General features: G+C 52.7%; 8 protein-coding genes across 8 annotated transcripts; 4 read left to right on the top strand and 4 right to left on the bottom strand.

The window, feature by feature from the left end:
- Window positions 1-2,192: 2,192 nt before the first annotated feature.
- Window positions 2,193-4,838, bottom strand: SIP5 (SNF1-interacting protein; the record flags this gene model as incomplete). Its single annotated transcript, XM_049332582.1, has 2 exons — window positions 2,193-4,370; window positions 4,428-4,838. 2 exons carry the CDS (start codon window positions 4,836-4,838, stop codon window positions 2,193-2,195), a joined length of 2,589 nt encoding a protein of 862 aa, XP_049188390.1.
- Window positions 4,839-5,834: 996 nt separating this feature from the next.
- On the bottom strand, window positions 5,835-7,175 carry J4E83_005663 (uncharacterized protein; the record flags this gene model as incomplete). The annotated part of the gene is made up of 5 exons (XM_049332581.1): window positions 5,835-5,922; window positions 5,973-6,303; window positions 6,354-6,857; window positions 6,906-6,962; window positions 7,010-7,175. The coding sequence occupies 5 exons, from the start codon at window positions 7,173-7,175 to the stop codon at window positions 5,835-5,837; spliced, it is 1,146 nt and encodes a 381-aa protein (XP_049188389.1).
- A 1,448-nt stretch (window positions 7,176-8,623) lies between these two features.
- J4E83_005662 (uncharacterized protein) lies at window positions 8,624-9,268 on the top strand (the record flags this gene model as incomplete). Its single annotated transcript, XM_049332580.1, has 1 exon — window positions 8,624-9,268. One exon carries the CDS (start codon window positions 8,624-8,626, stop codon window positions 9,266-9,268), a length of 645 nt encoding a protein of 214 aa, XP_049188388.1.
- A 471-nt stretch (window positions 9,269-9,739) lies between these two features.
- On the top strand, window positions 9,740-10,636 carry J4E83_005661 (uncharacterized protein; the record flags this gene model as incomplete). Its single annotated transcript, XM_049332579.1, has 2 exons — window positions 9,740-9,844; window positions 9,905-10,636. The coding sequence occupies 2 exons, from the start codon at window positions 9,740-9,742 to the stop codon at window positions 10,634-10,636; spliced, it is 837 nt and encodes a 278-aa protein (XP_049188387.1).
- A 3,018-nt stretch (window positions 10,637-13,654) lies between these two features.
- J4E83_005660 (uncharacterized protein) lies at window positions 13,655-14,260 on the top strand (the record flags this gene model as incomplete). Its single annotated transcript, XM_049332578.1, has 1 exon — window positions 13,655-14,260. One exon carries the CDS (start codon window positions 13,655-13,657, stop codon window positions 14,258-14,260), a length of 606 nt encoding a protein of 201 aa, XP_049188386.1.
- Window positions 14,261-16,571: 2,311 nt separating this feature from the next.
- On the top strand, window positions 16,572-18,857 carry J4E83_005659 (uncharacterized protein; the record flags this gene model as incomplete). The annotated part of the gene is made up of 4 exons (XM_049332577.1): window positions 16,572-16,617; window positions 16,674-16,711; window positions 16,762-17,974; window positions 18,022-18,857. 4 exons carry the CDS (start codon window positions 16,572-16,574, stop codon window positions 18,855-18,857), a joined length of 2,133 nt encoding a protein of 710 aa, XP_049188385.1.
- Window positions 18,858-20,655: 1,798 nt separating this feature from the next.
- J4E83_005658 (uncharacterized protein) lies at window positions 20,656-23,914 on the bottom strand (the record flags this gene model as incomplete). The annotated part of the gene is made up of 8 exons (XM_049332576.1): window positions 20,656-20,757; window positions 20,808-22,750; window positions 22,797-23,131; window positions 23,178-23,467; window positions 23,517-23,560; window positions 23,617-23,630; window positions 23,685-23,772; window positions 23,824-23,914. 8 exons carry the CDS (start codon window positions 23,912-23,914, stop codon window positions 20,656-20,658), a joined length of 2,907 nt encoding a protein of 968 aa, XP_049188384.1.
- Window positions 23,915-24,846: 932 nt separating this feature from the next.
- On the bottom strand, window positions 24,847-25,223 carry J4E83_005657 (uncharacterized protein; the record flags this gene model as incomplete). Its single annotated transcript, XM_049332575.1, has 2 exons — window positions 24,847-24,995; window positions 25,136-25,223. The coding sequence occupies 2 exons, from the start codon at window positions 25,221-25,223 to the stop codon at window positions 24,847-24,849; spliced, it is 237 nt and encodes a 78-aa protein (XP_049188383.1).
- Between the last annotated feature and the right edge of the window lie 414 nt (window positions 25,224-25,637).

Genomic DNA, 25,637 nt, shown 5'->3' with positions numbered 1-25,637 from the left:
TAAACACCCGCAGCCCGCGCACAACCTTGCGCAAAGGGTCTTAGAGCCCCACGCGTATTGTTGCCAGCGAGGCTGCGGACGGCTCACATGCACCTGTCTGCTCTCGGTCTTAACCCCTTGCAGGCTAGTTTCTGTGGGGTTCTTGCATGTTGACAGGAGGCCCGATGGGAAGGAAGTGAGCTATCTTCAACCGAGTAGATCACGCACGGCAACACACCGACATTCACGGACGATTTTCACGAGACGGTCTCCTGCTGTTGTTGCCATTGACTTGGGGTTTTGGACAGGAAGAGTGGTGGCGTGAACGCGCGACGCGTGACGAGGTGGTAAGATGTGATGGACAGACCACTTTTGTCGCTTCTTCTTCCTCTTTGTTGACATTGTCGTCGAGGTCTTTCCACAATTTCATTTTGTCCTAGACTAAGATTGGGGTATCTTAACCTAGTGGGTTTATGCACGCGGTATGCCAACTCACCACACCGACTCTTTTTCACCCGCCGTCAACAGATCAACAATAAACAGCAGCAGGGACCCAGCCTCGTTTATTTTTTCTCCCATCGTTCGCTACACTTAAGACAGGCTTCAATATCGCATTGTTCATAAACCACACATTTAGCTTTTCTTCGCATTTGATACCCTTCATTTTCTTCGCTTTGTTATTTTGGGGCAAGAAGATTGGGCATCCGAGCTTCACGATAATAAACGATCACGAAACGAACGGCCGTCACGGATATACACAACAAAGAAATTGGGAACCCCGCATTCCACTATCTACTACCTCCCGCCACTACGGAAATTCACCGACACTCCACTACGATACCTCACAAGACAACCAAACCACCCGCACACACAATGGGCAAAGACTCCTCCTTCCGCCTCTGCATAGCGTCCCTGCTCATCATCCAAATCGCCTGCTGGGCCCTCACACTGCTCGATCTCTACCACCCTGGCAAGCCCACAGCCATGCTACGCACTACAATGGACCTGGCCTCGCTTTATTTCACGAGGTTAGGAGGCCAGAGTAGCGCTGCGTTGCAGCATCTGAGTGTGAGAGACATCACAGCGTTGGTCTACTGAGATGACGGGCATGGAGGGCACACCTCTGCCCATCGCAATATCAACGACGCGAACGAGGCCACCTGGACAGAAATTCTTTCCCAAATGATTGGAGAGAGACCAAGGATGCAAGAGGGCGTTCACGACATCACGACTTTCACGACACGAGGATGATACTATGGCATGGCATGATACCAACGGCGTTTATTTGGATTTGGGAGTACGGCGCATGGCTTCATCTTCTCCCGTTCAATCCGGTTATCGCGCCATCAACACAACAACACCACAACACAACCACACAACCTCACACAGCTCTCACATTCACAGCTGGCCACCCATCGCTGCCCCACCTCCAGACCCAGCCTCACAACCACATATCGCAACGGCACACATAACTATTCCAAGGACCGCAGCCATTAAAGTCTTGTTACCCTAGTACGCATTTCGTCACAGCAAAACGACACGATGTCTGAATTTAACAAATCCACAATTTCTAGGGCTTTGGAAGGCTCTAGAACTTGTGGATTTGTTAAGCTCAGACAACGTTGCCGTTACGTCACGGCTCGCGTACTAGGGTAATAACACTTTAAAGGCTAGGTTCTCACGGGCCGTTAGTCAAGGTGTGAAGGAAGAAGCATGACGATGGACAGCAGGAAAGATGTTGTGGGCTGGAAGAAAACGAAGGGAAACCGCACGCGCAGGTCGTGGTGCAAGGAGTTAGTTTGAGCTTTGCTTTGTTATTTATATTTGATATGAATACCCTCCCAATCAAACTACATGTTTCACTCCACAGTACATGCTCAACATACTCCACTCAAGATGATCTTGTGATAAAATGCATTCTCTTTCCATGACATCTAGCTCAACAGACAGACAGGCTTTCACTTGCCCATCCGCATGATCCCAGCAATTTCATACCAGAAAAGTAAAAGACCTTCCCACGCGCCCGATGAACCCACGGAACCCGAGATAACCGAAACACAGAATAGACACTAAGATCCTGTAGCGATTGTTCAACTCCCTTGTCCCCCGTTTGCGCCGTTTGTTTGATTGATTTGATAAACACCGATTCGAATGCATGTTGATGTGAAGTTCGAGACAAAGGAAAACTGGTCATGTTGTTGTGATGAAGGGTTTCACTGCGTGGCTTGGTGGTTCAACTCGTGCATCATGCTTACTTCACCGAGGTGCTTCTGGTCGAAGTGTGAGGGGGAGTGGTCGTCTGAGACGAGTTGGATGGGTGGCGCAGGGCTGATTTCGTCATCGTCGTTGGAGTGGGCGTCCTGCGTCTTTGGTGTCTCTTCACTTGGCCTGAGCGTCACTGTGCTCTCAGCTAGCGGGTCAGAGGTCTGGCTTTCTACAGCTGTTGAAGCTTCAGGCGCTTTGCCGTTCGCAGTTGTAGCTTTCTCTTCGGTATGCGTCTCGCCCACGTCCTCGATATATTGAGGCTTGTTCTCATTCTTGTTGTCGTCTTCGGGGGTGATCGCCTTTGTGAGACTTTGGAAGTTGAACATTGGCTCGGTGCTATTCGAATCCTGTGGAGGAGTATCGGTGTCGCCCTGGGCTAAGCTGATGCCTGATGCGTTTGAACTAGGCACATAAGAAGAGCCAGGTGCGAGGTTTTGGTTTTCTTGCTGTTGTAGTGAGTTTTGGAATGAGTCTGCGAACGACGACGAGGACGAGGAGGCGTTAGATTTATTGCGCTCGAGATGAGAAGGAGCCGGATTGCTGGTGTCAGATTTCTCCCGCTGAATCTGTGCGCGACTGGCTTCGAGATGCTTCTGCGGGTCGTCCTTGGTAGCCGGCGTGTTCAAAGTCGACGTCGGTTCTGACATGGGATTGAAGCCACCGGCGCCACCAGACCGATCAACTCCCTTTCCTTTCCCAGCCGCCGAAGAGCTGCCCGCTTCCGTTTCGTCAATGCCATCAATCTCGATGGGGTGGAAGCCACTGCCGATATTCCGTTGGGCTTTGGCAACCTTCTTGATCTCCTTGGCCTTCTTCTTACCCTCCTTCTTGGCTTCTTTGGCGGCGTCCTTCTCTTCCCTCTTCTTGCGGTCTTCTTCGGCTGCCAGACTCAAGCGTATTGCTTCCATCATCATAAGCTCCTCGAGGTCATCAATCCTGTTCCCTCTCCTAGAGCTTATTCGGCTGGGGTATAGGTCGCCCGAGGTCCCTGGCTGACCGGACGAGCTTTCACCTTCACGCCTGGGTGTTCCGTGTCCACTGCTACCAGCGCTGTCGGTAGTGAAGATTCGCCTTCGTCTTCCAAGGCCGAACCGGCTCTCTCCCTGTGGAAGATTTCCCATCATGTATGCGGCATTGTGTAGCGCAGTGGCCGCGGCAGCCCTTCGCAAAGCGTGTGATTTCGCGTCTGCCAGCTTCTTGGCCCAATCAGGTCGCACCATGTCAGTCGTTATCACAGTCTTGTCCGTGACTGCCAGTGACGTCGCCCTTCTTCTACCAGGGCCGGCCGCAGTAGGCGAATTCAAGGATGAGGTGGATGACATTGCCGACGTCGCACTACCCATGCCGTTATGACCCTGACCATTGTAGACGAGCCCTCTCCTAAAAGGCGGCGGCTCGTAGGTCACTCCAAACTCGGTTTGTGTGCAGTACGGGCAAGCAGCTGCTTCCGAAACTAGCTGGACCTCTTCCTCCGGCTCGGCAGATTGCGCACCCTCGGCGCCTGGTTCTCCGTGATGCTCCGGCGGATGCGGATCGGGTCTCTTGATCTGGACGAAGCACTCTGAACAGATGGGCTGGTCGCAGCATCGCGTCTTGTTCAGGTGTGGCGGGTAGTACATGAAGCAGATGGGGCACTCGGAGGCATTCTTGTAGAGGAAAGCCTCAACCCGTTGACCATTAACGTACGGGTCTTTGGGGAGGTGTAGTTCTTGCGGGGCCATGTCAGACTGCGAAGCATTGCGGGAACCCGTCGCCAGAGAGGCAAGTGTTTTGGCGCGGCCACGGAAGAATGGCGAGGACGAGGAGTTGTTCGCGATCGGAGAGCCAGGCGAGGGGAGTGAGAAGGTAGGATTCGATGGGGAGAGACCACCTCCGCGCTCTGGCTCTTGGGACATGGAGCGAGCGCCCATGGGCACCGTGAGCTTGTTGAGACTGGGCTCCGAGCTGCGCGGATTCCATGCCGTGCTGAGGTGGTTGTTCGTGGTGACTCGAGGCGGCTCTTCGGGAGGGATGTCGTCTGCAGCGGGCAGCGGGCGGCCGTTGACGACTTCGACGAGCTGGTGCTCAGTCCAAGTGTCTTCGTGGTCATCGAGACCGCGCCAGAAGGGAGCGAGTCGTCGCTCAATCTATCACGTGTGAGTTCAGTTCTCGTAGGGATCCTCGTATCACGGATAGAGGCATACCTGCAGCTGCCGCACCGTGGGCTTGCTAAAGTCCTCTGGTCCCGTGTATACCCCGAGCGTAACCAGGTATCCTCCGTCGACGCCTTCCTCCTTCAAACTCCTCTCGCGCTCCTGGGCCCTCAAGATGCGGTCCTTCTCCAGCTTGCGGGCCTCGCGCTCCGCCTTTGTCTCCCGGCGCGGTTCGAGGGCGGGGTCGCGTTCGGCATTGTCGCCGGTGCGTATGCCGAGGAAAGACAGGTCCGGTCTGCTGCCTCTGTCTCTCCGCGAGTTGCCATAGGGACTGTTCCCCGGCCTGTCGTGTGTGGATGCGGCGGGCCCGGCAGTCGAGGGCGAGGTGGGCTGGTGGGCACTGGAGCGGCGGGCGTGGCCTCTCCGCTCCGGCGTGGCCTCTTTGCCCTGCGAGTTGCCCATGGTGCGGGTGGAAGGATGGATGGAGGAATTGGATTATCGATGGTGAAAGCGGATCGCGCCGGGCTCGCAGCAGGGCGGGCCGTGGATGCCCAAGTGCCAGTGACGCAGTCTGTGCGGGCAGGGATCAGGTCGTTATCGCGACGGCTAGCGAGGGAGAGGTGGTGGGCGTGTCCGGTGCAAGATAGCCGGTGTCACAAGGACATCGATGCTGGGGACTGGCCGTGGGTGGCCCTTTCCGACGCGCCTCACGAGATGCGATTAGATAGACAGAGCAGTCGCGATCGACAAAAGGGGCGCATGGGCGAGGCAGGCAGAGGCAAGTGCAGTGGGGAGTGGGTGTCGACGAGCAACCCTGGAGTAATGGCGCCCTGGAGTCGACGATTCCTGGATGATGTCGTTGCTTGGCAGCTACGCAGCGGACTGTCGATCGCAAATGAATGTTGCGTATGTAGGAAGCTTAGGGCCGAATGGGCGGGGCGATGGAAAAGGCAATCAGGCGTCAGGAGCTGCCGTCGATCATGTCAGCTCAGCATGCCTTCACCATCATTCACAGAGTCGAGTAGTGACGAGGGCGCACGATGGAAGAGCAAACAGGCTGCGTGCTGGCGACATCTGGGCCTATATGCAGCCATGGCATGCTGCAGCTAGGTCCTGGAGCTTGTGCCGCTTAGCCCGCGCCGCCACGATACCAATACCAGGAACCAACCTTGGGCCTTGTCCCAGTCTGCTATTCCCGCCCGCAGTCGGCGACCACCAACACCACCACTTCGTTGTCAACAAACACTCGAAATTCGCCCTCAAACACTGTGCTGTTCGCTACCAAGCAGACGTTGGGCGACACGCGAGCACTGCACCCCGCCCAAATGCGGGGCTCCAGATATTGACACTTGGTCAATGGGGTTGCATAACATGTTGCTTACTACCTACCGTCCTACGCCGTGTCCACTGCTAGCCTCACCACCCTCGCGCCCCTTCAAAGCCCGCTACCGCCTCATGTCAGATCGTTCCAAATTCCCACGACGACTCCCAGTGGTATTTGTCTCCAGGGCCCGAGATCTGCTTGTCCAGCCGACCCCACTCCGGACTGTTCAACAACATTAGCTTGTGCCTGAAACGACGTCATCATCGACTTACTGGTTGATGCCATCAACGTAGTCTTGGGCCTCAATAGCGATGCACCCGTCGCGCGGGATGAATTTGTCTTGGCCAACAACACCCTGGGTGCTCTTGAACTCGCTCTTTCCGTCGTTCCAATTGCACGTGTAGAGGACAACGGCGTCTTGGTTCGTCGTCAGCTTGGCCTCGATGCCACTGTATGCGCTCGATAGCGTGAGCACAGCTGCGCTCTTGTTCCTGGCCTCGTTGAATGCCCAGGCGCCGTTGTAGCCGTGGCACCCGTTTCCGCAGTGGTTCTCGAATTCTTCGTTGCCTGACGCGAACCCAAGTTCGTGCGGTGCAGACCAGACTAATCAAATCAGTATCAACTCATATTAGGTTCATAGAGAGATTACTCACAATCATCAATGGCTCCGGCGGGGATTTGCGCAATCTCGCCAGTGGGAAGAGCGTTCGCATCGGCGACGAGCGCACGTTTGGCCTCTGGCATGTACACAGTGTGGTTCCAGACCGTGCGGTTGTCAGGGCGTTTGAAGGCATCGAGCTGGAAGTAAGTATGCTGCGTCAGCATGAGCGGCGTCTTGGCCTCTGGGGATGTGGCATCCATGGAGATGTGCCACTTGTTCTTTGAGACCGAGTACGTGACACTCGCATCCACACGGCCAATCATACCCAGCGAAGAGCTGGAAGCATCGCTGATGGAGAAGGTGATGGACGAATTGGTCACGGCGCTGACGTTCCACATCCTGAAGGACCAGTTGTTTGTACCGCTGTGGAGGGTGTTTGGGCCATCGTTCTTCTCAGTGTGGTACGTGACGTTGTCAATGGAGTATTCGCCGTTGCCAATGCGGTTGACATATCGGCCTGGGATGGCATTGTAGACGGGATGTCCCGGGTCGACCGCTGGAGAATGTTAGGTTGTATAGCGATGCATGCGCGACAGCAGCTTACGGTAGTAAGACGTATTGTCATAACCTAGGACGATGTCCAGCTCCTGGCCTGCCGGGTCTGGATCCTATTAGTAGATATCATCTAGCATGATAAGTGCATTCTACCTTTGACGAAAAGGTTGGTGAGAGTAGCAGCATAGGGAATGAATTGCGCCCTGATTCCCTCGGCCTCGATCGTGTACCTTCCTTGCGCGTCTGGATGTGGGGAACCTGGGTGTGCAAGCGCACCTTGTGCTGCTGCAGCGGCAAGAGCGACTGGGAGATACCTCATGGTGAAGTAGGCTAAGAAGTACTGTAGTGGGAAAGAGCAACCGCGCCAGCAACTGTCCAACCTACAGCACCCACATCTTTATACATTGCAATCCAAAGGCGCCCCTCCAAACCGCATGCACCTTCATTTCTAGAAGTTCGCCCTGATATTAATCATCACTGGCGTCATGGGTGTATCCGGGGTTAAACGGGGGCTTGGCCATATAAAGCAATCTGTCTGAAGTATTACTCCGGCACCTCCTGCAGGTACTAGGTGCCTTAGCCGGGCGTCTCTATGCTCTAAGTAGACACTTGAGTGCATTGTGTCTTGTTTACTAGATCAAATCTGGGGTTGGTCTTTGATGGGGTGTGGAGGGCAAGACGCGCAGGCGGTTCTGCGGCACGTTACTTGCCATGTGGGGCGACGAGCCGGATGTGATGAGGCTTGCTCCGGGGATGCCCTTCTTCCTGCTGCAGCGAGCCTTCGACGTCACCAGATTCCATCGCAGCTGGATCTCTGGCATCTTCAGGATACACTCGACTCGCTTTTCGACATTCGTTTTCTCTGAGAATTGGTGTTGTCACCTCATCCTTTCGCATGACGAAGCTTCAGTCCTGTGCCCGAGCGATTGAATTCCTCACCTACCCTCTTCAACAATCAAAAGATTATAGGCTATGTCTCAACATGTTACACCAAATCGCGGCACCTCTGGTGGGGATTGCGATGAAAGGACGTACGCAAAAGTAGGGTTCGTCCCTTGACATCCAATAGCGCCTGCAGCCTCCTGCCGCGTGTCTGGTTGCCTGACATACCCATGCTTGGCAGCTGATGGGCTGGAGGTACCTGGAAGGATCGAACGTACTCACCTCAACAATCCTACCAACGAACTCTTCTTATCCCCTCACCATGGGTGCGCTTGAATTCATCTGCGATCGAAGGTTCCACCGCAGTTTCGTGCTTCCCGCCGACCCTGATGCTGACCGACCCGAACCCTATCATGTATCCTACTCCGACTTTGGCGACGCCGACAGCAACGCAGTCGTCTTATTTTGTGGAGCGATGTTTGGCCAGCGCCTGTCTTACTCCCCTTTGGATCAATTAGCAAAGAGGCATCATGTCCGAATTATTCATCCGGATCGTCCTGGGGTTGGTGGCAGTGATGCTGTGAAGCCTGAGAAGCGGATTCAGACCTGGCTCGGTTGGTGAACACGTTCTCTCACCAAGGCGGCTAACTCATCCACGTAGAAATGGTTCCCCAACTCCTGGCGCATTTGAATATCGAGCATGTTTCGGTTGCTAGTCACAGTGGAGGCGACATCTACCTCATGAACCTTATCCTCGCCTATCCACATTTGCTGAATCCCAACCATCCATACATCTGTTTCTTCGCTCCGTGGGTACACTACTCGCACACGAAGATGACGCATTTACAGGCTACTGGGCTTCTTCCCGCGTCTCTAATAGGGAAAATGGGCCCCGTCGCCAGATTCATTAGTCAGAATGTCGTTCCGCTGGTTGGCTTGAGCGGCACCCTCGTTCAAGGAATATCCACTTCATTGTCGCGCTCAAGCCCTACCGCAGGCCCAGTCGCTCTTGCAGCGCCTGAAACAACTGAGCCTAGAGAGCCAAATGATGGCCCTCGCGACACTCTCTACGACGTCGCACTTGACGATCCAAAAGTCGTGGATGATCTGCGAAACCACATTACCAAGTTCGTTTTCGCAGAGTCCGTGGACGGCGTCTCAATGGACACACAGATGTTCTTGAGACGCTCTGTTCCATGGAGTACCCCCATAGTCGAATGGGAAGATCTTAACGACGCGGTACAGCTCCTGTCCAAGACCATTGGCGAAGACGACCGACTGGCAGGAAACAGACGGGTCTGGGATATCGACTGCATGCACGCAGAACAAGACCAATTGGTCGGCGATAAAGGCAGGGATTGGTTCAATGCGATATGGGTACCGAGCCAAAGCTATGATTACAAAAATGAAGTGCTCCCAGGTACCGATCACGACTTGTTGGTGGACCCTGCCTTTGGTGGGAGCGAAAAATGGTTGCAGCGGGTCAGCGAGTCCTGGCAGACTTCGCAGCCTGTCGTAGGGGCTCCTTAGCATCAATTCTACCTTTGCATCGTCGCCTAGAAGTACGTTAATCGATAGCCAAGCCCTTGGTTTACCTGTCACCCGGTCCGGAAAAATGGCCGGACTCTAAACCCACCAAAACAGGCCTGCTTTAGGTAGAACGATAATATCTACCCCTCTTTGCACTCTTCTTATTCTACGACAACAAAAGAATAAAAGAAGCTTAATAGCTAGAAAAATGGAGCTTGTAATTCTTTACACTTCTAGTAATTAGAATATACAAAATAAATAAGATCTTGTAAAGATATAAGCGTGCAAAAGGTGTAGCTTTGGGAGTTCGGCGATTTTTCCGGACCGGGTGCCTGTATCAGCATGCAAAAGTGATGACTCGTGCATACAACGGAGATAACACGGCACTTTGCAGTAACGCCGATCTGACGTCTTCATCCAAGCGAGTCGCAGGGCTGAACACGCGAACACCATCATAGCCCTGCATCAACCATGGCCGAAGACATGCACATCAACCCCCAACGCGCGAAGCAGCTCACTGAGAACATCGCGAGTATAACCTCGCGCATCAACGCCGCCCGCCAAGGCAGCAAAGAAGTACGCCCATCCACCCCTTCAATCGCCCCAAAACCCACCTGCTAACACGCGACACTCCAGGTCCGCCTCATCGCCGTCTCCAAACTCAAACCCGCAAACGACATCCTCGCGCTACACAAACCATCCTCTCCCTCGCAGCCACCCCTCCAAACGCACTTTGGCGAAAACTACGTCCAAGAACTCCTCGAGAAGCACAAAATCCTGCCCCGCTCCATAAAATGGCACATGATCGGTGGTCTGCAATCGAACAAGTGCAAGCAGCTGGCCGAACAAGTGCCGAATCTGTGGTGTGTGAGTAGTGTGGATAGTGAGAAGAAGGCGAATGAGCTGGAGAAGGGGAGGAGGGCGTTGGTCGAGAAAGATGGAGACGATAAAGTGCAGGTGGAAGAGAAACTGCGCGTGAAAGTCCAGGTCAACACCTCCGGCGAAGAAGCCAAATCCGGCGTCGAGCCCTCCGACACTCTCGCGCTATGTCGGCACATCATAGACAAATGTCCCCATCTCCTCCTCCACGGCCTCATGACCATCGGCGCCATTGCGCGCAGTCAAGCCACGACGCCCGAGACCGAAAACGAGGATTTCGTTAAACTCAAGGAGGTTAGGGATCAGGTGGTCAAGGAGCTTGGGTGGGAAGAGGGACAGTTGGAGTTGAGTATGGGCATGAGTGCGGATTTTGAGGGGGCGATTAGAATGGGGAGTGATGAGGTTAGGGTGGGGAGTCAGATTTTTGGGGAGAGGCCGGCGAAGAAGGATGCTGTTGTTGTGGAGAAGGAGACGAAGGGGGAGAGCTGAGGGGGTGTATTGGGTAAGCGTACAAACATTTTGTGCGGGCAGCATATTGAAGTAGAGAGTCTGACCTCTCGGATTCTTGCGAAGTGAGCATGGGTTCTGACCGCCTTTTTGTGCGTCTAGATAATTTTGAACTCCCCTTCTACTGCCTCTTCTTCCATTACAGATTCAACATCCCTGGAGTCCAAGATTATCGTAAGATCCGGTTCTGGGTATATACCGACACGCATGTATTCTCCTTCTACACTCGCCACACTTCTCAAGAGTAACCAATAGCCCTTGCGGCTACCTCTCTTATTGTTCCACAAAAACGGGCCATCAAATTGGACAATGTTCAGAGCAGTGATCTGCGTGCCGATTTTGAGATCGGTTTGTTCCCAATAAGGAAAGCAAACAAAACATTGCGCTGTTATGTTGAGTGGAGATCGGAGCCGGAGGGCGGCGGTATAGCCAGGTGCAGTGATGTGGCCGACCAAGTACCTGCCTCTCAGAACAATGGATCCATAAGATATCTGACCCATTGGGTCATCTCCTTTGGATTTTGTCATCGCGCTAAGAACAGTGGCGAATGTGGTCGTCTTTGGATCGGACCCTGGAGGAAACCAGGTCACTCTTTCTGGAGCTGCAGCCCACGACCAGGATGGAGCACGCCATTCCTTAAGCTTACTCCTCAATACTTTAGTAACGTGCCAACAGAGGCTCTGAACTAAGGTGGCCTCCCAATGTCCAGCATAATATCTACCCATGACTTGGGGCACCAGTTTGGCTAGTCCTTGCAAACCAGGAAAAATATCACTGGGATATGTGAGCGACTTCGTCGTATATATAGTCACAATCTCCTCCCAGTAGCTTTCAATGTCAATTGGCGATGACAACTCAAGCATCCTATCTATTTGGTTCATATCGACCCCGAATGTACTTCTGCCGTGGTATTCACTGCGGCATTCGCAAGTGATCGTCTCTCGGCATTCCCACCAGAGCTCTTGCTCCATAAAGTGAACAACACGCTTCGATAGCATCCGTTCCTGGAAAACCCAGCCTCGATCATGCAGTGGAACTTGTAGTCGAGGAATCCATTCGTGGCAATGTAGTCCGTATGTCCCCTCATAGTTGTTCTTAAATACACTTGTATGAGGCATGTATTCCGCATCAGGTGTTACGAAACAACCTTGGGAAGGTCTTGATGCCCATGTCGCGGAGAGGGTTATAGCTGCATTCGAGTAGATGTCTGACATCCGACTTCCTTCGTGACGCCAATCGTCGGGCGAGTCTTGGATTATACCTAAATCTCAATTAGTTCTTGGATGAGAGGTCTGGCGCAGATTGCAAGTAAAGAAGACTGACAGAGTGAATCAATCCATAGGTAACCGAAGCCAAGCGCATGAGCGAATTGAATGGCATCTTGATAGGTTTTGGGCAGCTCGTCCCAGGGAAGTTGTACTGCGTATTGCTCCAAAGTTATGGTAGTGGTCTGAATCATGACCTGCCCACCCCAACGGTGACTTAAACAAGCATACTCAGACCGCTCAACGCCTGAAGTGTGTACGCTGGCTTTGGAAGGCCCTTCAATCCGAATTACTCTCGTTGGTAGCTGCGGGATTGAAGACTGGAGACACAGCTGGTGACTCGAAAGACACTCAGTATACCAAGACTTTACCTTCCCGACAGCGGTCGCGGAACCCGTGTGATCACTTATCCTTGGTACTGACTGCAGATGACACCACGGACTCATATGTTCTACTGATGTTAGTAAGGGCTGCAGAGTGGCTCTGCATTACTCCGTCAGGATCTAGACGGACCTTTCGGTGAATCGGAGACGTCTTCTCCAGGTTCGGAAGGTGTATTTCTGAGTACAATTACGCCACAGATAGTCTCCGTGGTTTTTGGGCGCCAATAATAACCCATGTCGCGCGAGGCCCATTCACCAGTGTAGTTGAAGAATCCTTTTCCAATTCGAAGAACCATGTCGCCATTCTGCTCTTTCATCCATCTGAGATAAGGCTTTAAAGCCCAAGCGACGACTTTGCAACCCGAGCAACCTTGTTTCGCATTACGAACGACGTCTATTGCGGAGTTATAACGCCTCAGATAACTTCCAAGTCCGTACTTCTGGCGATAGTCAGCATCCCAGACCTCATTTCCGAGGTTGAGGCACAAAGGACATATCGACTCAGGAAGAACTTCCAATCCAGCTGCAACGGGGCGTGGCAAGTCGTGTGAAGTTCGGCCTGTCTCTAGATCATTTCCCATAGTTGTAAGCCGCTCTTCTGTTATTCTAGGTAGATATCCCTCGGCGACAGGTAGCTTCGATGACTTTCTCGAAAGTGGTCTTGATTCCAAAGACTTCAGAGATCTGGCAAGGCTGAGGAGTCTGGACCTTTTCCCAGCAGCTTCGACCATCTTCGCTGGTGGGCAAATGTAGCTTTCGGACGCCGCATACAGACATGCAGAACAAGATATATTAAGAGAGGTATGAGGTGTAAAGAGAATGCGATGGCGCAGGGAGGATGAAAGAGAAGAAGTTCGGTGCTAAGAAGTTGAAGTGCGGCTGAGGAAGGCACAACTCAGCCTCGTCACGCGCATGCGGGTCTACCTCATCAGGCAGCCAGCTCGGCGCGACGCCACCAAAATCATTCCGGCATTTTACGTTCGCGTTCAGTAGGTTCAAAAGAATATGGGCATGTGTATCGTATTTAGTAACGATCGAAGAGATGCGAATCCCGGTAGCAAGTGCGGAGTAAAAGGGCGCAACTGCCGTCGTGCCATGGTACAACATCGCGCTTGGGGCCTGATGCATTCATGCTACCTAGGAAGACATACTATGCTTGAGTCACATATCTAAAGGACACTCACATTTAATATTGCTGTTTCTATTTGGTTCGAACAACACACTTCTTAAAAGACTTCCAACTGTTTGACTAATCAATACGCAACATTCTGCCAGATCCACCTCCGTTCCTCTAACAAGCCCACGATCCACCATACCAACTCCATCACCCGAAGTATCACAACATATCAAAGATGCCCGTAACAACGATCCCACACCCCTCCGCATCATCCTCTACCACTCTCACACCCGCCGCCAAACCAGTCTTCTTCTGGAAGCCGCGCGACGGCCACGGTTACCTCTGCCAATGGTACTGGTCCAAGTTCACCATCAACGACGAAACCTACGCAACCGCCGAGATGTGGATGATGGTACACAAAGCGCGTTGTTTTGGCGATGAAGAGATTGCGAAACAGATGTTGGAGACTACAAGCCCAAAAGAGCATAAAGATCTGGGACGAGAGGTCAAGGGGTTTGATGAGAAGGTTTGGGATGAGCGTATGTACTCCACGTTCTTCGCGGTACTTCTAGAAGGGGATGCTGACTGGGTGGCAGGAAAGATGGAGATTGTGAAGCTGGGCTCTTATCACAAGTTTACGATTAGCGAGGATGCGGAGAATTTAAGGAAGATGCTTTTAGCTACTAGCGATCGCGAGTTGGTCGAGGCTAGTCCACATGATAGGATTTGGGGCGTGGGGTTTGCGGAGAAGGATGCGGAGAAGAATCGGTATCGGTGGGGACAGAATCTTCTGGGAAGGGCGTTGATGGATGTTAGGAAGAGGCTGAGGGAGGAGGATTAGAAATGAGATGGAGGAAGACGTTCTCACAAATACATATGATGCAGATTGACCGGTGTATTGTTCAAGTACGATGGCTCGTTAGATATTCCCTGGAACAACAATGATACCGGGGAAATCCAACACCAACTTTCCTTTATATTTCGTCGTCACAACCATGCTCCTGGTACATACAGTGACCATTTTTCTGAATCGTAGCTCCATCTCTTTCTTGACGTCTCTCGTCCATGATGGTCCAAACGTCACACCAGCCCTCTGATATTCGTCCTGCACAAAGTCACTCCAGTCTAGTTCCAGTCGAACCTGGCGCAGTTTACCTAGGCTTCTGACCCTACCCAAGACATTGATCAAACGATGCAAGCACCCCAGTTTGCCTTGCCTGACTTGATCGATGATAACAGTAAGATCGGATGTTGGCACCGATGGCTCGCTCCGGTAGATAACACTATCGGTCTGGAGGATACTTTCGGTTAGAAACTCAAGGACATCGACACCGAGTGTGAGGCACTCCAAACTCGGCATTTGGTTTAACAATATGAGTGCACAACCGAGTTCTTCGAGTAACTTGGCTTGTGTTTTCCGAAGGCCTCCATCATCGCTTGGAGCCAAGGTTTTGAGTACGTACGGGTGGAGATGGGCATTATCGATGATGCTAAGACGGTGTTCCTGGGAATGTTGAAGCACAGACGAATCAGTGAAATGGGCCGGGTCGAAAAGGCCACGGATGGTAAAGAAAGGAATGGCAATCCTTCGTACACGGACTCTGTTCTTAGGCGCCAGGGCTCGATAGAAAGCTGCAACAATGGGGCGACAAGTGCGTTGGCTATCCGTTAATACGAATGTAAAGCTTTGGTACAAGTAGGAGAGTACTTCGTTTTCGAAGGTCCAATGCGTGCAGATAAGATTTAGGATAGTTTCCCAACGCTCGATATGAAGCTCGTCTTTCTGGGGCTTGTCTTTCTGAAGCTTGTCTTCCGAATCCAGTGTCGACTTGACCAGTGTCACTCTGATAGTCCGATCTGGGGTGTCGCTGACGATGTAGTCGTAAATCATCTGACGAGTCTCGCGTGCAAGGCGCATGATGCCGGCTTCTGGCTCGACCATACTAGATATTAATCGGGTGGATTAGTAGCTTCTACATGCTTGTACTTATAGCTGGGAATCCGATGAGTTTGTGATCAATACCGTCACGTTGGGTGACAGAGCAATCTTTCTGAGCGACAAATGACTTGACATACACATGACACCAAATTGAGTTGACCATCTGATGAAAGCATCGTCGGACGGATACATGCTGGTTACGCCGAACATATAGATACGTTCGGGTGTGTTGAAGGCATCCAGGCCCCAAAATTGCGAGTTCGACAAGCCATGAAACGTTGGTAAGTGCCTCCCGGATGTCCTGTGTTTGGATTGGTTTGTTGGTTGGTGTATCTGTCCATTCCGCACGACATGGAACGCGCATCGGTCATGGGAGGCCTGCCACGTCATCCGATTGATATCGATGAAGCGTGTGGTAAGGGTTGTCAGATGCTATTACTATGATTTCTCCAGGTACGTGGTCCGCGCATGGCATATTAAGGCCCGAGAAGGGTACGTAAGATTAGAACGGGTGCGAGACGCCCTCTAGGGCTGCCTCGGTTGCCATCTACAGATACTGCGATAGCGCGTTGTGACGAGCTATCCATGGCTTTTGCGAGTGATGTTGAAAGGAGCCCTCGGGCGTAATTGTGGAGCGAGCTGAGAGACGGAAGTACTCGTGTCTCTTGGTGCGGGGATACGTCAAGTCGACTAGAGGCGAGTGTGATTAGCAGCACTATCGGTGATAGGAGGCGCAACCGTATCGGTGATAGAGCGAGGCGGGACGGACGGAAGGCGAGCGAGGCAGTACGAGACCGTATCGAGATGAGCTCCGCGAAAGGTCGCTTTTGCCGTGTTGTGATATTTACGACGGCCTGACGCATACATCGGCTTCTGTCTGTTAGTATCTTAACAATAAACCACACCGTATGCTTCAGGGTATAGGTTGATGTAAGCAACATTGACGAGCCGGGCTGCTTCGCAATATGCGAACGGTAGGGCAGGTTTCGTGATGCCTGCGGTTTCACGGTTTTGGCGGCCAATCCATCGCCTCGGCTCCACAAGCGCCAACAAATGCGGAGGCGGCAGGCGCGCGACCGTATCACGTGTACGAAACACCACCTTGGCAACGTCACCCTCGTGTTGTCTTACGGAGACCAAGCGACTCTTACCTGCGATACACAACCTGCGCTGTCTGAACGAAGCGCGCTCACAGGCCGCAGACATGTCGACAATGATAACATTTGCCGCGAATAACGAGTTTTTCCGAAAGCGCAAAAGTGCGTATAGACCGTGCGCAACACAACAAGCAGCAGCAGCTAACAGCGTCGCGCAGGAGTCCATCGCGCCTGCGAATCATGCAAGAAGAGAAGAGTAAGTTCTAGCAGTAAACTTCTGAAGGCCATCCTTTGACGCTATACTAGAAAAGGTGCTCGCATACGTTTGATGATGACGAGGGAGCCACGGGTGGCGGCAGCGTTCCCCAAAGTGGTGGCGGAAGCAATCCGACATCCTCAGACAGCCCTTCTACGAACGGACATTATCATGATCCCAGGGGGGCGCGTGGAGACTACGGTCATGCTCAATCCACAATGCCGCCGCCGCAAAGCCCGGCCTCGGACCACACAGTCCAAACACCACCCAACTTCTTGGGCTATCTCAACCCTGAAGCCGTCTTGCGAGAGCAAGTTCACTCCGAGCGTGGAAAGACTGCTCAGTCGCCCAGCCATCCTCCCATTGGACAATGGATCGAAGAACGAGATCAGAGACAGGCATCGTCGCAAGTGGGTTCAGGCGCTTCGCGGATAGTAGAAACAGGTCCGCATTCCAACCAGGAGGCTCAGGTATCTAGGGCTCTCCTAACCTACCTAGACGCGGTCGGAGTTGATATACTCCCTTCTCGTATGAACCAAACTGCGCTTCTCGAGATCTACTTCAGCTACGTCCATCCGCTGCTCCCGCTTGTGGACAAGGAGCTGTTCTACGAGCAGTACAACTATGGCCGGGAACCTCGAATTCTGATGCAAGCAATTTGTATTGTCGCTTCGAAACACGCAACAGCCGCCAAGCACCTTTACTTGGGTAACGAGACCCAGCCACTCAATCCACGCGAGTTCTCTCAAAGGCTCTACAATGCCGTTATTGTTGGGATCGAAGCAAAGCTAGAGAAGAATCGCGTCGTGCTCATCCAAGTGCTTGCTCTCATATCGCTTCATTGCGAAGGTCCAGATGGCGCTGAGCAAGCCTCCATGCATCTTGCGCAAGCCATCCATCACGCGCATACATTCGGCCTTCAATTTGGACATCAATGGAAAAACCAAAGTTCGGAATCCCAAGGCAATCTGGAGGATGTCTTTTGGTGTCTTTGGAGTCTGGACAAGATTAACGCTTGTATGAACGGAAGACCTTTGCTGATGCATGATCGCGACAACAGTTTGAGACAACTCCCTCAAGATCCAGAAAAGAGATCAAGCCCATTTGGAATCTGGCTTCAAATCTCCGAGATGTTGGACAAGGTCATCGACTACTATAGGCCTGGCAGAGCTGCTGAAGAGACAGGCTGGGAAGGCGATGACTTCTTAGGATTTGAAGAGATGGTTGGAGATGGTGAAGACAAGCTCGATGGCCCTATCATGAGTAAATGGCTTCAAAATCTGGAATTTTATTTTTGCTAACCTTTTCAGGTCTCCTATCGCTTTTTCATCACACCATGTGCATGGCTTCCCACAAATCCCTCTCCATCAACGCGCCGGTCAAGTCAACACCCTCTTACGTCCGACAAAGTCTCTCCGCGACACGAGTGATTCATCTTCTTAACGCTGAATCCCCCGAGCTACTCCCACCGCTTCCGATCGTACCGTACGCACTCGGTGTAGCCCTCAGCGTGGTGTATCGTCACTTTCGCTCTCGCCGCCTCAAGGTCCACGTCAACCGCGCCACCGAAGAACTCAAGCAATGCGTCCGCCTTCTCGACCGATTACGAAACTCTTGGTGGTCTGCAGGCACGACAGCTGATCTCGGACGAGCTGTACTTAGCAATGCAGCAGGGCGCAACACTAACGCTGTCAACACACCGGTACCGGTTCCAGCCGAACCCCGACCGACCGAGCCGAAGACGGAGCCGCCAGCACCGCAAAACGCACATAACAACCAAATGCCACCACAAAACCAGTCGCAGCCATGGCCGCAGAACATGGGAGAGACGCCTATCGACCCTCGGCTCCAGCAACACCAAAATCATCCTCACGCCAACTCGCCCATGAACAGTCTTCTCAACCCGATAAGCGCTCCTACGCCCGGTCAACACCCCACAAGCAGCGAACGCGCAGATCGCGCGCCTATGACGGGCCCTCCTGCCGGATTTGGATTCGCTGAGCAGTCCCCGGACTGGCTGAATTTCGACGCTGCGTTTGAGAACTTTGAAGGCTTGTTGGGAAGTAGCGGTGCGGATCTGAGTAACGAGTTGTTCAAGCCGTTGAACTATGAGACACTGGAGGGATTCTTAGATCCTGCTGCTTAGGTATTCTTTGTACTATACAGGTTGTATTCGAGTTACCGGGGGCTACGTAATGATGAAACGTAGGCATATTGATTAGCTTTGATGGCGTTGTCTATGGCCCGCCTGTGCATTGTCTCCGTCGCGCTTCGATATGTGAGCATCAAAGCTTCCATGCTACAGTGATGTATTCGTCACGCTGCCTCCGTCTCTTCCCGCTTTGACGTTGTTCATTGTCATTATTTTGCGACGTCTTCCCCATACTTGGCCCCCAACTCAGACATTCTCTTCTTCCAAAACCCCAATCTAGCACTGTCACAAACATCCCCGCCCCCCTGACTGGCCCAAAGATCACCCGGGGGCAACGTCTCCATCCCAGCTTCACAAAGCTTTTCAATCTCATCTCCCGCAATCCGGAACCATGCCTCAGCAGCGGGTATGTGCAGATCAGTCTTTTTGCCCCTGCGTGTGGTTGGCGAGTGTTCAAGGGCTGTCACCAAGGTCATGCGGGCCATGCGAATCCCATTTGCAAGAACAGGAATGGTCTGCGCCCTATTGCTTGTGGCTAGGAGGGCGAGGAAAGTGTTGAAATTTTTCCACAAGGTCTTTGCAGTTTCAAGGTCCGCTGGTGATGGCGTATCTGAGAGGTACTGCTCAGGTCCTATGTTGACGAGTAAGCCAACGAACAAAGCAATTTCCGCATACAGTGGGCGTCTCTTACCTTGAAAGCGCTCTGTTATTTCCATACTCAAGTCCGGCAAGTCCCTCCACAATCTCTTGCCTCCATACCCCATCACGAGAGGTTCTCCTGGCTCAATGGGCACCGACGCCCCGGCGTGGCCTATGTGATCGATGACGACCGTTTCATGACTCTCGTTGATAGCGTCGGGAAGACTTGCCAGTTCCATAATGTAGTCCACCAGTGCTTTCAAAGCATCTTCGTCCGCGATCTTTTCTGCAGAGGTGAGATATATCCCAATGACGTCATACCAGGCTTTCGGTTCAGAGGACACGAGAGAAGCTGTTTTGGACGCCGAGTCTTTGGCCGAGGCTTTGCGAGTCGTTGTATCCTCAAACATGCGGTAGAGTTGCCACAGTGTGGAATCCTTTGCAATAGCCCTAGAATCCCCTTCAAAAAGGCGGCCTAACCAACCCTCTTCTTGATTCTGTAACCAATCGCTGGCCATGTTTGCTTCAGGTTACGGTTGAATAACTTTTCGAATGGAGACTATAAGTCGTATATGTTAGGAATGTTCTTCGGTGAACTAAGTAAAGGCAGCAGAATATTGGAGGGGAGTATCGATGGTCAGGTGACCATCGATCAACGGCAGCTGCGCCCTTTGCGAGTTGCGCAGCACAAGGGCTGAAGATCATGAACGAGCGAATGACGCATGAACTATTACGACTCCTCCATCTACATATCTCCTCCCTACATGAAGCGACACATTCAACTGAGCGCTGTTTACCACACGACATCACCAGAGCACCAGCATCACTCAACACCAAACCCAAATTACCACGAAACAAGAAAACGCTCCAATATATATGTAATCATGCTACATGAGCCAGAAACAAGGGTATGCGCCATATCTCAATGTTTTCCTCCTTCTCCTCAAGAATGAACGCTACATATGCAGCCCAAGCCCAGCCATCAAACATACTTCTTTCGCTCTCTCTCAACTGCCCAAAGTTTCCCAGACAAAAACATTAGTATATGAACAAAAGGTTCCAGGTGTGTACACATCGTGAGGGTGATAGTGTAAGAATAGCGGTGGTGATGGTGGCGTTGGTAGCAGAGGTGGAAAGGCAAAAGTCTCTTGACTTAGGCCATTCCCTCGATACCCTGCGAGAGGCGATCTTGCATAGCCTTGACAAGAACAGGCGGAACCGACTCATCAGTCGCGCGAATCGTAATCCGATACATCTACACCTCGTTAGCATCATCATCTCCCTTGTCAAAGCAAACCAACATACCTGCGTCTCAAAGTTCGGTTCCAGCCTTAACAAGCATCCAAACTTGCCCTCACTCGAATGCAACACCGTCGCGCCGACAATATTCTTGCCATTAGGATCCACACCAGTCACAATACCCCACTTGAAGCCCTTGACCACCTTGTGCACGAAATCAGAGTCCATGGTCCGGTTCTTGCTGGTCAGGCCAAAGATACTTTGGTGCTCGCGCGGGGCACCGCCGATTTGCTTCCAACGCTTGAAGAAGTCTTCTGCACTGAGTTCGGCGCCTTCCATGTACTTGTGTAGGAGGACGGGGAGTTGGAGGGTCAGACCCTGTAGGGCTCCGGCGAGGTAGGATATACGGATGGTGGGCGGGTCGATGAAGACGTTCTTGCATTCGAACATGATGGTTTGCTGTGTTTGGCCTTCGGGCGCGATGGAGGTGTCGGGTAGGCCCTTGATGTCGGTTTTCAGGGTTTCCGATGACCTGTTGTCGAGCGTTGTCGTGAAGGACCCCATGGAGAACTGTGACTTGTTCGTGAAGTAGAAGATGAGAGCGCCCAACTGCCCGCGGTACTCTGTTCGCAGACCGATCTGTATTTGCTGGTCTTCGTAGAGCACGCCTTCCGACCGTAGTAGGAGACGAGTGTAGCCAACCTCCCAATCGGGACTGAGATGCGCTGCGCTTGCGAGATTTGGTGCTTTGGAAGCCTTGCTCAGATCCATGTTGAGATCCAGACCCTCCAAATCACTTGATATCGCTGCAACACCGTTGGCGCCATTTGCCGCGCCGGTCTTGGCATCCTTTGGTACGGGTTCGGTGAAGCTTCTCTTGACACCAGCGGACGTGTTCTGCCTTGCAAGACCAAATTCTTTGAGATCCGCATTCGCATCCTTGCCACCGACCACCCATGTTCGCTTGTCGCTAGTAGTGGCGTGCTTCTGGTGTAACCGCGAGAGCAGCGCTGACGTCCGTTCTGGGTAAGGAGGCATCTCGTCGCATACGGTGCGCAGTAGGTCGTCCGTCGGCATGGTGGCGAGTGTGAGGTATTCGCATGCTCTTTGCTGGAGTTCGGAGTCGAGCGAGTGGCTGTAGGCGCGGAAAGCTTGAAGAAGCTGAGGCTTGATCTCGGGGAACAAGTTCACGTACTTGACGTAACATGACAGAAGTATCGCCCGTGTCGTTGATGAGCAACCTCGCATCTTTGCGCTCAACGCCATGAACTGCTCGATTGGGCTGCATCCTTTGCTGTCCGCGATCAAGTGGCCGAACTCTCCGAGCAGGTATCCACCAATCTTTACAAGCGTCTCATGGCAGTCTGACTTGATGTATTGCAGAATCGTTTGCGCAGCGTACACTTGTAGCTCTTCGTTGTTCGTCGTAATCTGGATAACTCGCTGCCAGACTTCATCGCTAACGTGGTCTCCGGCCATGGCGATCAGCCGTAGTGATATATCCACGTACCACTGAACGTCTGTAGCGTACTTCTCTGTAAGAATCGCAATCTTCAGTACCATCTCTTCCCGTATCGCGTAGTCGGCAGATTGTAGATATCGTAGGAGTTCGTTCACGATGGCTTGCGCATTCGTCGGATCGCACATGCTGTAGAGTAAGTCCAGACCTTGTCTTCGCACACTGATATCCCTGTCTCTTAACGATCCGATGATGATTGCTTGGTGCTTCTTGATGGGGTCGAGGTTCTCAGATCGAGCAGCCAGATGCGTCATGGCCTCCAGTCCTAGATACCGCACATTGGTTTCCCGAGACGCGATGAATTTGCCCAGCCGTTGTGATATTTGAACCATCAGGTCTTGCTCTGTGTCGAGGTGTATTACGAGGTTGATCGCTTCGAAAAGGACGGCGTTCTGCGCGTTGTTCTGCTGTACGTTCTTGGGCATTTCGAGGGCTGAGTCCATGATCTTTTGAAGGGCTTCGCGGATGAGTTTTCGGATATGTGAGTCCTCTGTTCTTGTCAGTGTGGGTTCGTAATACCTGTAGGGGATGCAGACCTGGAGGCGGATAGTACTGTAGCAACTTGAGCAGCTTGACCAGTATCCACGGACATGGCACCTTATAGTAGAAGTAGCCTTCGGCACACTCGTTGTCCACTACTATCCGTTTCAGCCTATTCGCTGCCTTGATGTAGCTTCCCTTGTACTGCTCGGTGTTGTCCTGGACGAGTGCGGTGACCAACGAGGTTACGGAAAGTGCCACGCCCATGTCGGGGTCGTCCATGAGTGATATTATCCGTTCCGCCCATTCGTGCTGTACGATCGCAGGATGTTTCCGGTATAGTCGCAGGAGCGTAAGGGCGGCCTTCTTCTTCACGAATGCCTTGGAGGCCCTATTCGACGTCAGCTTGGCCACGAAACCCATCTCATGCCACTCACGGTGATATCAGAAGCCTGTGAACCTCGGCGCTTAGTGCCTCTCCCAGCTCCTTTCCGCCAACATTTGCAATCGCATGCAGTGCCAGACAGTTGTTGAGCTCATTGTGGTCCAACAGGTCCTTCCTGATGCTGTTAACGACCAGATGTAGCAGTTCGTGCTCCTCGTGTAGGAATAGGGTAACGGCGAGGTATCCGATCTGCTTTTCCGAGTACTTGGTCGCGGAGATGAGGTTGACCGCTTCGAGATGTCCGAAATCGACGTTCCAACCGAGGATGTATATGTAGAGGAGCTGCGGGAATCAGCAATAGGGTGGGAGAGTCGGTGAGTGGCGTGTGTACCTTGCAGACGTATTTCTTCTTCTGGTAGCCATTCAGGCCGGCATCTGGGGGGTGTTCTGTCAGAGCAGGTCATGTAGGAGGTGTGTTCAAGGAGAAGTACCTCTAAACTTTTGCCTGCGGTACTGTTAGCCTTCCGGATATTCTTAGAACTCGGCAGCGTGTACCCACCGTATGTTGGCCAATTCCTTGTTGATGCGCTTCTCTTCGAGTTCTCTCGCGCGAGCATTCCTCAGGTCAGCGATGAATGAGACCAGTCCTGTCCGCGTGTGAGCTTCGGTCCGTTGTTCGTGGGCATGCCGTCATGTACCTCGCATCGTGGGCACGTTGCCCGACTGCTCCCGGCTGAAGAGGCCTCCACCAGCCCTCGCTGCCATCTTGGAAGTGACCGAGGCCGCCATGCTGGTGGTAGAAGACGACGTGGTGGGTGGGCGGTTCCCACCTGGTAAGTAGCCCGACAATGCGGCGGCGGTAGTGGTGGTGCGCTATGGAATGGTGCGGTACGGGCCTCGAGGCAGGGTTTATGCCGGCGTGCGCGCTGCGGAGCGGAGGTCGATAGTTCGCGAAAGGGGCGCCTGTCAGCGCTTTCTAGACGCTGGCTGCAGGCTTATGGCGCAATCGAGAGCAGGACATGGAATTGGAACGAGCAAGGAAGACGCACAACACCCCGGCAAGCTCTCTAGTTGTTTCTCTGCATGCACGACTGACGGGGGGAATAAGTGGATGTTCTACACATGGATGCCAAGCAAACAGGGTCTAGCGTGTAGCTCCTGCCCGTGCGAGTCAAAGTAGGAGCAAGACATCGCGATCTTGACCCTTACAGCAAGTGCAGGTCCATGCATTCAATTTCGAACAGTACTGAACAGGGCACCTTCCAGCAAAGCCGCGATAGCCTTGGAGCTTACTGTATGCACACCTCCGACCGTGCCGCCGCTCTCCCCCGAGCTCCGCAAGCTATCGATGAGATACCACCCGCAACACGATTTGGAACATAGAGACCGAGAAGGCGGCGGCGACGTCCACTGTACAACACATGTTTCCTTTGAACGCGAAAGTCTCCAGTATGACCCCGGACACATTGTACGATGGATAGGGAAGACAAGGATGAGAGTAGAGAGGAACGCGCGCGTCCGCAATGCGACGCGTCAACGCGATCTTCACACAGCAGACAAGACGCAATAGGATAAGCTTGAACTTTCAAATCATCATTCACTGATACCAGGTATACCCTCGATCCTTCGACCGTCCCATGTAAACGCCAAAAACACCCTCTCATGCTACACACCAACTCGAACCCCCATACGCCTCAAACCCTCATACCACATCCATCACTCTACTTGCTAGTAGTGAAGTCGGTCTCGAGGCTGCTCGATCCGTTGTTCTCAGCGCGACCACAGTTGCACGCATCCTCTGTCCGCTTTCCGCACGCGCATGCTGAGGAGTCGGTGGGGAGCTTGTTCTCGGTGGCGGCTTTGTCGCAGGCTGATGATATGTTAGTATATGTACGAGGTACAATTTAGATAGGTGGTAGGTGGATGGGTGATAGGCGGTGGGCGGTGGATATTGGGTATACGGACTGGGGAGAGAGGGCATAAGGTGAAGGAAAGAAGGGAGCGACATACTGCATTGAAGAGCAGGCTGCTTTCCACACGAGCACTTTGCCTCTTGAGCGCACACGCAGGTGCCGTTGTTACGTCCGCAGCAAACCATCTTGGATGTTGGAGTTGGTAGGTTGGTTGGTAGGTTCGAGTATGTAGTTGTTGTTGATTTGGGAGATCGAGTGTAAGATCGGGAAGCAGAAGTGCGTAGATAGATTTGAGCTTGTAGATACCTTCAATACGTCGACAGACAGCCCTTCTTTATACCCAGCTCTCTTGTATGTACTATGTCATGGACCCTGGATTGCTAGCGCGTGAATCCACGTGAGTGGCTCGTCTGGCCAATCAGAGCGCTCTTGATTACGCTGATGCTGCGCAGTGAGGCTCAGGACTCGCAGGCGCCACCGTGCTGATTATTCACTGCTTTTCGCTTCTCTTCCATTTGTTGGAGATCGTTTGAGGGTTATCTGATTGATATGTATGGTGGTTCGTGAGTGGCGTGAGGTGGTGTTAGGTGAGTCTCACT

Source organism: Alternaria metachromatica, assembly GCF_023757995.1.
Source record: "Alternaria metachromatica strain BMP 0045 chromosome Unknown scaffold_11, whole genome shotgun sequence".
NCBI lineage: Eukaryota > Fungi > Ascomycota > Dothideomycetes > Pleosporales > Pleosporaceae > Alternaria > Alternaria metachromatica.
The sequence above is the reverse complement of the archived record's forward strand: the minus strand, read 5'-3'. Positions and strand labels throughout refer to the sequence as shown.